This window comes from Populus nigra, chromosome 1, assembly GCF_951802175.1.
Source record: "Populus nigra chromosome 1, ddPopNigr1.1, whole genome shotgun sequence".
In the NCBI taxonomy this organism is placed as follows: domain Eukaryota; kingdom Viridiplantae; phylum Streptophyta; class Magnoliopsida; order Malpighiales; family Salicaceae; genus Populus; species Populus nigra.
Window position 1 is genome coordinate 22,165,766 of NC_084852.1, and position 11,491 is coordinate 22,177,256.

Sequence of the window (11,491 nt, forward strand, 5' to 3'; positions counted from 1 at the left end):
CTTGAGCACCCAAGAGTCCCCACATCCACTAAAGAGGATATTTTGCAGGTATTAGCCATAAAGCCACATTGACCTAATAAGCTATCAACCATATTGGTTAGGAAGAATGAAAGAGATTGCTAGGACCAATTGATTAACCAATTATTCAACCTGGGAGCCCTGTTCCTAGACTACTTTGATTTTTGGGACCTTATAAGCGTCGATGATCTTTTTTCCCCATTCTTTTCTCTTTTATCCTTGATTTTCACATCTGACTCTTCAAATTTTCAAAGTTGCCTTTTAATGTATTTTCTATGGGTGTTCATGGATATAGTTGGCTTAAGTATGAGCCTATAATTGTATCCAACGAAACCTATTTAATTTTTATTGACTCATGCGGGTTGTATATAACGGGTTAGACTAAGTATTTGTGTGGATATTACAAAAATCCATGAGTTGAGTTTATATTATTAATTTTTATAAGTCCACATTTAAAGGTGAACCTACAACATGGATTGGAGGTGTCATGGAACCCCTAATATTTAGTTTAATTCTTATACTTTGCACCACTATTAAATTCTAGTCATCTCCTCCTTCCTTTCAACAAAGAGACAAACTCCTTTTGTTACGTTAACTATATATAATTGGAAACTCACTAATAAGAGCTTTGGAGCCAAAACATTTTTAAATAAAATAAAATAAAATAAATACTCAATTTATAAACTATCAAATATAAAGATAAAAGAAGTGTATAGTATACAGGTTGGGTCAAGTTTTAAAAATCTTGACCGGCCACCTGACCTTTGATATTTGTTTTTTAGGTTCTTTGACCCACTATCATTTATAATATCCACTTTATTCGACTTTAACTAGTTGGGTCGGGTCATATAATTCAAATATTAAAAATGGACAAGTTTTTTTGAATACATAATGTTTTTCCTTCGTATTTGGTTCATGTTTTTTTTATTTGTTTTGTTTAAAATAATTTATAAAATTAGATTTTTTTTTTCAATTTCATCATTCTTTAATTTTTTTTCACCTTTAAGATTTGGTCCCCGTTCTTTTTATTGTTATTTATTTTATTTGAGATAGTTTTTTTTTATGATTTCACCTTCATTTAGTGTTTTTTCCTATCAGATTTGATTCTCATTCTTTTAATTACTATTTATTTTATCTTGAATCATGTTCTTATTTTTTCAACTTCATCCCTCAATATTTGATTTGATTTTATTTTTATGTTAAATTTGTTCATTATTTTTTTTTATTTCTAATTGTTTTGTTTTGTTTTGAATAATTTTCTATTGAAAATTTCCTTTTTAATTTCATCTCTTAACATTTTCTTTATCGAGAATGAGAATTTGACTTCATGATTTTTTCAGCTTTACCTTTTATAGGGTAATCCTGATCTTAGAACTCGAGTCACAAATTTATAAGGTCAACTCGAATTGACTTTGATTTTTTAGGTTCTTTTTTACAATTGATTTTTTTTTCAATTTTATCATTCAATGTTGGGTTTGTTAGGGATTGAATTTTTTTTTCTTTTTTTTTATACAAGGTTATCTCGATCTCGTATATAGGGACATTTCTTTAAACTTCAAATTTAGTCTTTGAAGTTCTAATTATATAAAATAAATGAAATTTAATTTAATTTTACCAAACTAGGCATTAACTGAGCGACAAAACATTTCCTCGACATTCCAAGATCCCAATACTCAAGCATGAAAAGTAAATAACCAAGACCAATTAAAAATCAAAACAATGTTAAAGGACCAAATAATAAAAAAACAAATATTAAAGGACCAAAGTGTAAAGAATCCAATGGACAAAAAAAGAAGAAGAAAAGAAAATACTATTTAGATAACATTCTCTCTACGGTAAAACACTAAGCACATTTAGTATGAATAATGTTTTCTCTCACTTGTTATAATGAAAAATTGATTTGAATAATGTTTTCTCTCATATGCTTCAATTGGGTAAATTATTGTGAGCATCTTATATTTTGATTAATTTTCTCACTCCGCAATCAAATTTCTGAATGTTATACCTTTTAACTTGAATTTTAAAGATACGTAATACTTCATATCTTCAGAAGTTAGCGCTAGAAAAAGTCAACAAAAAATAAATATTTTTTTACAAAACTATGATTATATTTGAAATAATAATTTGAAGAGCCTCTAGAATCTAAAAAATAACAAAAATATCACTAAGAGACTTGAAAAACAAATAGACAAAGAGAAAGCAAAAGGAAACGAAAAAAGGGAGGCCTTCTCTCCTATATGTGGCACCAAATCCAGCTCCACCACCAATCATTCTTCAAAGTTTTGCACTAGTCTCCCCACATTACCATATAATTTAGGTCTTTCAATGGTGTCTTTAAAATATCCTTCCTGATAATCACTTCTTGCTCTTACCACATGACATGATCACAATTTGAAATTGCTTGGATCATAGCGCCAAATATGTCATTTATTCTTCCAATATCATTAATTTATTTAAATTAATTTAATTCTTAAACTTTAACATTTAAGATAATTCAAAAGCCGATTGATTGTACCAAATCCAGCTCCACCATTAATCCTTCTCCAAAACCAGTCTCCCCACATAACAATGTGACCCCGTCCCCCCGCTAGCAAATCTAGCTCCACCATAAAAAACCTAGCAGATCTACACTAATAAATCCAATTTCACCATCAACAATCTCTATATCAATGGCACATGGGAGCTTTGAATTGACCTTGCTCTGATTAAGGTAGTGTTTGGAAACGCGGTTCAACCCGTGTATCTAGAAAATTAAATTTTTTTTTGTTAAAATTTAATATGTTTTATATGTTTTGGATTGTTTTAATGTGCTGATGTTAAAAATAATTTTTAAAAAATAAAAAAATATCATTGATATATATATTTTAACACGAAAAATTATTTAAAAAACACCCGTAACCATACTGCCAAACAAGCTTTAAGTGTTTGCTTCCGGGTGAGAGAAAAGAAAAGTTGGTTTTTTATGTGATTTCTTGCGAAATATTTAGTGGGGACTCGTGGTGAGAGAACGACTATTGTTGAGTTGTGGGTTTGGAAAAGGTTAACATGAATAAAAAAATAAAGAGTTTTATGATAATAATTATTTTTTATACTTTAATATATATAAATGTATTATTATTATTTCGTTGATTTTCAAAATCTATTCCACTCATGCTGCAAATTACAATATTAAAAAAAATTAGTAAACAAATAAAAAAAATGAGTTTTGTGATAATAATTACTTTTTATACTTTTTTTTTTGATTATCGTGGGTGTCCGGGCCAGCTTGCGCGCACCTCGACTAATCCCACGGGCCCTGAAGTTAACGACCATGTAACCCTCCAGTGGCCATTATATGAGCAGCCACAGGGTTTGAACTTGAGACCTAAGAGGGAGCAAACCCTTTAGTCCCAAGCTCTTACCACTAGGCCACCACCTAGATAGTTTACTTTTTATACTTTAATATATATAGAGGTTGTTTTATTATTTATTTGATTTTCAAAATCTATTTGTCTCATGATGCAAATTATAATATTAAAAAAATAGTAAAAAAATAAGTTTTGTAATAATAATTACTTTTTATGCTTTAATATATATAGAGGTATTATTATTATTTCATTGATTTTCAAAATTTATTTGACTCATGCTGCAAATTATAATGTTAAAAAAATTAATAAAAAAATAAAAAAATAAGTTTTGTGATAATAATTATTTTTTATGTTTTAATATATATACATAGATATTATTATTATTTCGTTGATTTTCAAAATCTATTCGACTCATGCTGTAAATTACAATATTAAAAAAATTAGTAAAAAAATAAAAATAATAATTAAACCATAGCATGTTTATAGAGTAATTTACCTGCTATTGTGAAAACTAAGCGCATTTAGTGTTATTTATTTATTATATATATATAATAATAATAACACCTTTATTTTTAATTTTATTTATCCTTGGCGAGACGGTGGGTATATATAGACAAACGCAGTATCGCATTTACAAAATTTATTTCTCTGTAAAATCCACAACCCCTACCTTAACCCCGGAAAATTAAAATTCGGGGGTTTATTTCCATGAAACCTCAAAATCCTAGAATTTTCCCTCACTTTCCCGAGAAAATCTTAACCCTTCCGCATTCACCTCATTTATCATCATCTCTTTTATCTCAAAGAATTTCAATTGCCTCTTAAATCCTCGAACTTAGGGTTTGTGTTTTGAGAATCGTAGATTTTCGATCATTGTTTTTTTTTGGAGGCGATTTTATTGCCGGAGAATTTAATTAGGGTTTTTGATTTTTTGATTGATTGAAAGAGATGGGAAGCGTGGATAAAAAATTTAGGGTAAATTTTAGTGAAGATGGGGCCGCTTTGTTGAGAGATAGAGTTAGCGAGAAGCTTAAGGAGTTCATGGGCGATTACACTGACGATGTTCTTGTGGTACGCATATTCATGGATAACAATCTTCGTTGTTTTTGTGTATTTGAATTTTTGAATTTCGTATTTTAGTGAATTTTTTCTCTTCTTTAGGGTTTAATTTGACTGGCTAATTTTGGAGTCTGGATATCGTGCTATTGTTCATTTCCTTTTATTAAATGGCTGGGTTCATTTTATCCTGACTAGTTTGGGATTGAGGCTTAGTTGAAGCTGAATTGAGTTTATGCTGTTTATTGAATGGAATGTTTTGGCGAAGTATCTGTGGAATTTCACCATGCGGCTTTGCCTGAAGTGGAGAATGCTGCTGCTGGACCTACATTAAGAGAGGTGAAAATGGCAGGATTTAGAATCGGTAGAGCTCTCTCTTAGTTGTTTATGTCCCTGGTTATATGGACATACATCGTGAGATTATTGGTGATGCGTGTTGGTGAGAAGATAAATGGTGCAATTGTAGTCGAGAGCTGTTTGCTGTTGTACTGGACAATTTGCAAAATTGTGCGAGGGATATGCGCCTAGTAGTTATAAAAATTGACCTCATTTTATGCGGGCATAGTTTTTTGAATGATATCTAACCCTCTAGGTGTTTATAGGAATGTTTCAGTTCAAACATCTGAAGCTATTACGATGCTAGGTGTCTCGTAGATGGTTGATATCTGATCACTGCAAGGAACTCTGCGGATAGAGAGCTTTTATATTTTATTTGCTATGACATGTTTGAATTCCTCACGTGGGCTTTTGTTAATGAATTTAAACACCAAACAATAAATCTTTTGTAGTTAGGTCTAGGTTGTGGAAACTTCTAAGGATTTGGTGTTTTGCTGAAAGATAAGATTCAAATGAATGACTTTGCTCATAGCATTTTGCCTCATTATTGTTGAACATGCTACAGAGCTATTATAATTCTTTATTACATAGAGAATCTAGAACTGACAGTAGTTTATGAATGTGAATAAAGGCAAGGCAAGAGTACAAAACGTTGCGGGATTTTGAATTTGTACTTGAGATTGTTTGAGCTTCTTGCCCTTATTCATATGGATTGTTCAGTTTTTTGAGTGGGCTCTATCAAGTGAGATGGAATTTAGCTGGAAAATGGAGTGTTATAAATTTGTTTGTGACTTTGTGGTATCGTGTTGTGCTCATTGGTGCTCAGGTACACGGTGGGATTTGAATTCAAATTGGACATGGAGTTCGAAGTAGATTTTTTATTTTATTTTTAAATACAAGGCTACTTTTGCTTTTATTTTTGTTGTGTGATTATGGGAGTAATTATCTGTATTTGGTTTAGTCTTGGCTATTAGGTCAGAATTATGTACAGTTTGACTTGGACTGGGGTTTTAAGTGGGAAGCCAATATGCTTATGTATTTTGGAGATATTGATGTATGTACAGGTCATGCTTTGATAAATTCTGTGATGTTGGCTGAGAAGAGGAAAACAGTAGAAAACTACATTTACAGCTGGATGATGGCTAAAATATAATAAAATTGAAGTTGGGATCCAGATAATAAGGTTTTTGGTTCACCAAGAAACCTCTAAAATCTGAATAGATTGAAAAATAAACAGAACAAAAAGTCTATAGAAAATAATCCGCGCAACCTATTTATGCCAGTTAAAGCCCTAGATCTTTGTAGGAAAAGGATTCACTAGTCTTGGTTGCAATGCAACAAAATTAACCACCAAGGAAATATTTTAAAAGTCACATGTGAATACTCTTAATAAATTAATTAATAATAATTTCAGAAAATAAAAATAATTTTTAAGACCGGACTGCTCCTGAATTATTTTGGGCAATTTTGTCAATAAATTTGAGTAGCCTGCAAATACCTGTATCTCTCTTCCTATATTGTTTGTAAAGGTTTAGTCCAGAAAGTTCTGCCCAATGTCAGTTTAGGTGTTTGGTTCTAGTTTGATGTTCTTTTGTTACATCTACTGTGTTTAGCATGTGAAAGTCCTGTTAGTTATTAGCTAGGTCTTTAAAGCTTTTTTATAATATGTTTAAACACCTCTATTATTTTGAGATTCCATGGTTCAGCAGAGGATTTGACAAGATGCTCTTCCATGCCTAAACCATAAATATTTTGAGTTTCTAAATGATTCAGCACTACAATGTTTCATAAGAGTTTTGCATTCGCAGGAATATGTGATTGTCTTGCTGAGAAATGGCAGGGATAAGGAAGAAGCAAGAAATGAATTGAATGTTTTTTTGGGGGATGACAGTGATTCTTTTGTATCTTGGTAATTTGATCCATTCCTGTTTTTGATACATTTGATATTGTAAAAAAAATATTTGTTGACAACTCTGTTTTAAGTTATTCCCATTTGTTTCACTAGTTATTGATTTTGAACAGGCTATGGGATCACCTGACTACAAATCTGGATATGTATGTACAACCTCCGGAGACTCGCACAGATGAAGTGGCCAGAACAAATCCCACACTGATAGAGCAGACTGGGGGTAACGAATCTCATCAATTGGATTCAGAACCCGAAAATGTGAAGCCTGATAATTCAAGTAGAGGCAGGCATAAAAGAGAATGGAAAGGTGTAGTGAGAGACGTGAACCAGCCGCCTCCTCTTCGAAGCTCTGTGGTCGATAACATTCACCTAGAGGAAAAAACTCATGGAAAAGCCAGTCGTGCAAGAAGATCTCCATCTCCCCAACCCCCACAAGAGCAGAAAAGGAGTCGGCATGATGAGCAACAACATGTGAAGGTTTGGTTTCAAATTTTTCTTTCACATTTGATTGGGTAGTAAGGCTTAAAAGTTAAGTGATTCTATTTTATCTTTATGGTTATTAACAAGGTGTTTGGGAAGTCAAGAATAGAAATTAGGAGATTTATGATATAAACTAAAGCTCTTTAAAATCATATAAAACTCCACACATATTCATGTTTTGTAGGACATTAGGAAATTAGGAGATTTATGATGCTGCTTTGGTTACAATCTTGAGGCCATGATTTTCTTCCCTCACTCAACCTATAAAACTATAGTAGAACTGCTTCTATTGCACACTATACTGCAGAGGGTTCTGCTTCATAAAATAACTTCAATTTTTAAAGTGAACACACAAAGTAAATCAACTAATTTCCTATGGTTTAGACCTGGTGAATTATGTTTCTTACCTAAAATATGAGGATGTATGATGTGTGATTGCTGGTGTTAGGGTTACCAATAGACATTCCTGCTCATCTGGTTGTGAATACCGGATACCATTATGCTGCAAATTTTTAATATAATTTCAGAACTCAAAATTCATCTTTTTTTTTTAATGAAAATAAGTGCCATGTTTTTTGATCATCAAATTTTGCATGCACTAATGTTTCAGCAGAGGGATGCAGTTTCTCAAGCAACCAGTGGTGCTCCTCGACGACTGCTTCAGTTTGCAGTGAGAGATGCTGTCAGAACTTTGAGACCATCTGGCAGGGTAAAAGAGCCCTCACGGAAGCGTCTTCGCTCAGTGGTGTCTGCATCCACTGAAGACACATCATTGGTTGATCGTCCTAGGAGGCTTCAGTCAATCGCAAGAGTTCCAAATCCCATGGCTACTGTACTAAAAGCTGTGCGAGAAGCTGCTGAAGATGTAGTAAAAGTTAAATCTTCAGGAAGTGTGTTTGACCGGCTTGGTCGTGACATGGATGCATCATTGATCACTGAACAAGTTGCAGAATTTAGAGATCATGCTGTTGAAGATGATGAATATGAAGATTTTAATGAAATTCAGGAACAAACCCACTCAAACTATCCTCAAAGAAGCAAGTACTGCGGACATGCAGGGACTACGAATATGACAGGGCATGAAGCTAGATTGACTACTGGTTTGATGTCTGATTATGAAGGTTATGATGATTCCAGCCCTGTGGGTCATAGGGTTATGGATGTTTCTCAAACTGGCACATATTTGGGAAGTAAGGGTAAGGATTCACTCATGTCAAACTACAATGTAGCTAAGGATCAGGATCAATCCGTTTCAGCTGCAAACACTTCTCGTAAGATAGTGAACATTTCTGTGAATGTAAATACCTGGAGACCACCTCATTATCAAGAATCGAGGGATACTGTAATGGATAATCTGAAATCAGTTCAGGATAACGAGGCAGATGCTGGGAGCTTTGGTGCTCAGCTAATGAAGGAAATTAGCAACCCTGTCTCAGTTAGTAATGGAAATGTAAGACAGTCTTGTTTGTCTGGGTTCATTATTCTTCTTGCTGTTTTTCATATGAAATTACTTATTATTCTTTCTTTGCATTGACTGCTGACGATGTTTCCTGTGGTTATGAACAGGTAAAACCTGCTGGTGATATTCAGCAAGAACCTCAGAAGCCTCCATCATCTGCATCTGGTCAGTTCTCATGTGTGTTTTCTAAGTGTCATTGAATCTGGTTTTTTTTTTTTTTTTTAAATGGGAAACAAAATCAGTTTATGTTAGTGATGTTGCAACTTTTGGAGCTCTACCCTTTTGGGTGTTTCTCATGATTGACACCATCTTAAGCTTCTCTACTGCAAGATGGTTGCCATTCTGATATCTGTCATTTTTTGTTTCTTATGGCCATTATTTCCAAGTATTTAGATGAGGTTGTTTTTGATGATTCTGCAGGTTCATATACTGCAGGTCGTCCCTTAGAGGATGCTGATTCTCGAACCATTTTTGTTAGCAATGTAAGTACTCATGTGCATCAAGCTGTCGCTTGGAAGGAGTATTTATTGCTGTATCCTGATCATATTTTCATTACTGTCTTCACAGGTTCATTTTGCTGCGACAAAGGACAGTCTGTCACGGCATTTTAATAAGTTTGGTGAAGTGCTTAAAGTGGTTATAGTCACTGATGCAGCAACAGGGCAACCAACAGGGTGAGAGTTGTTTAACATTCTTCTGATCTGTTTCCTTAGCAAATTCTGGAAATTGTTTTTCGAGGGGGCTGAGCAATATGATTATGCAGGTCAGCTTATGTGGAATTTATGCGGAAAGAGGCAGCTGACAATGCGTTATCTCTTGATGGCACCTCTTTCATGTCACGGATTGTCAAGGTAATGAAAATAGAGACTGCATCTTAATTTGCTATTAGTTGGGGTCCTTTTCTGTTCTGGTGTCTCTGTTCTTTTGTTGGATGCATGTCTGTCAGTTGAGGAGGATGTTTTGTGCATTTTATTTTTTTCAACTTCATTTATTGGTTTGGTAGATAGCAAGGTTGCCAAAGTTTGACAAAAGTTAAATCAATGGCTGTATCAGCTGCAAGATAGTTTTATCATGTTAAATGTTTGGAACTAAAAAGCAAACCATGGTCATGTGCATTTGCTCCTCATTGGCTGTGGCTTAGTAGCTGTTTTGCAAGTTTTCATGGAGGCACAGTGGTTTGCTACTTTTATACTCTTGCATGCTCTTTCTTGTGTGCGTGAGTGCTTGCACTTGCCTGTGTGCATGCATGCATGCATTCGTAAATGAAAAGTATTGCAAAAGTATATGGAATGACTCCATGATGGAAAGTTGAGGGAAACTGTTGAGATTTGTTCAGTTACATAAATTTTTGAAAGGCCTCAGTTCTTTTGCAAGCACATACCGAGCTATCAAGTTTGAGCTCTCCTGATATTCTGGGATTTCTAGATGATTTTAACAGTTTTTTTTTCCCCTGGTAAATGGTTATTGTGTGGTGTGGAGTTGTTTCACAGAAATCACATGGTCTGAGTAGGTAGAGTCATGCGTGCCATTTTGTAGATGAAGAATCTAAACTGGTATTTTCAATTCTCCGTTTTTTATTCTTATTGAGAACAAGGGAGCTACTTATTTTCTATACAGAGCAATAAGAACTTAAAGCATGTGTTAATTTAAACTTGAAAAAATGGCAGTTAGGATTTAGCTTTGATGTGAAATTTGTTGGAACTGATGCACATTTTATTACTGTCTTAGGGGTCCACTCCAAGATTTGATAGGCATCTTAACATTATTTTTTGTGCTGCAGGTCATGAAGAGAAGCTCTTCCAACCAAGAAGCTAGTCCTGTTATGACATGGCCTCGCATTGCCCGTGGCTCCTCATATGCTGCTGGTAGGTTTGCTAGAACACCTTTTCCAAGAGGCACTCCTATATTTAGGCCTCGACTCTATGTGAAACCTGGTGCAAGAAGTTTGCAGTGGAAGCGAGATGCTCAGGGCAGTCCGGCTGAGAGTAGTGCTGCATTCTCTGGCAGCAGTGTTGTCTCCCCCTCTGCCCGCAGTCTCACCTACGTCCGAACAGAACCAAAACCAGATGGGAATTCGGGTACCACTTAAGTTTGATAACTCATGCTTTCTTTTCCCAAACATCCAGATTATGATCAAAACAAATTACATTGAAATGCCTGAATCATGACTGCGGCAAAATTTTTGGTTCTTGGAAAGAGATGGATCCACAGATTCTCTTGTCCTCAGATTATGATGTTTCTGTGCTTGGGTGGCATTTACTACAATAGGCGGATATCTAAAGTGTAGTGACTAGGGAGGGTTTCTTTTAGCAAATATTTTGGGGTTGTTTTGGAGGGTTTTTTTTTTTGGAGTTTGCTGGATCTGAATGGGAAAATACCAGGGACTCCCGCAAAGTTGTTCCACCCCGAGTTATATATACCATCATATTGAAATTTGTGAACAGGATGGATGGATAGATGATGCCTTTATTTTGTGGGATTTTATTTTGTTCAGTTTTTTATTTTTTATTTCGAAAAAGGAGAATAGAATGAGAAAAAAGAATTGAGGAAGTTACCCAGCATATGCACAGGTAAACATTGGTTCTATGTCATTACTATAGCCTGTTCATCATCTCTCTTCAGCAAATGTCCATCACCCCGAAAAAAAAAAGGAAAAGAAATAAGAAAAGGATTTTTCATTGCTTTGCGTTTGTGTGATAGCTGAAGATCTTTTAGGTTTGCTCGTTGGCATGTTTCCAAAATTTTAAATTTTGGCATGGTTGTATCTCTTTGCACAAGATGCCATTAACAGTTTGGCGAGTACTAGGAGCCCACAATTTCCAAGAGATTTTTTTTTTACTTTCTGAACAGCAATTTGAACTTACCCATTAAATCAAATTTGGTCTT

General features: G+C 34.2%; 1 protein-coding gene across 3 annotated transcripts; it reads left to right on the forward strand.

Annotated features, from left to right (window-relative positions):
• The first annotated feature begins 3,984 nt into the window (after positions 1–3,984).
• LOC133672326 (uncharacterized) lies at positions 3,985–11,084 on the forward strand. Of its 3 annotated transcripts, none has more exons than XM_062092712.1 (9): positions 3,985–4,436; positions 6,566–6,666; positions 6,780–7,143; positions 7,757–8,596; positions 8,713–8,782; positions 9,026–9,087; positions 9,173–9,279; positions 9,369–9,456; positions 10,386–11,084. In XM_062092712.1, exons 1-9 carry the CDS (start codon positions 4,314–4,316, stop codon positions 10,692–10,694), a joined length of 2,064 nt encoding a protein of 687 aa, XP_061948696.1. In that variant the 5' UTR covers positions 3,985–4,313; the 3' UTR covers positions 10,695–11,084. The 3 variants fall into 3 exon arrangements, with proteins under 3 accessions (XP_061948696.1, XP_061948712.1, XP_061948704.1); XM_062092728.1 differs by having other exon boundaries at positions 8,713–8,770; XM_062092720.1 differs by having other exon boundaries at positions 7,760–8,596.
• The last annotated feature ends 407 nt before the right edge of the window (positions 11,085–11,491 follow it).

Coding starts and splice junctions, on each gene's coding strand:
- LOC133672326 (XM_062092712.1), top strand. CDS start 4,314: ATGGGAAGCGTGGATAAAAAATTTAGGGTAAATTTTAGTGAAGATGGG. Junction 8,783..9,025: donor TGCATCTGGTCAGTTCTCAT/GTGTGTTTTCTA, acceptor ATGATTCTGCAG/GTTCATATACTGCAGGTCGT. Junction 9,088..9,172: donor GAACCATTTTTGTTAGCAAT/GTAAGTACTCAT, acceptor CTGTCTTCACAG/GTTCATTTTGCTGCGACAAA.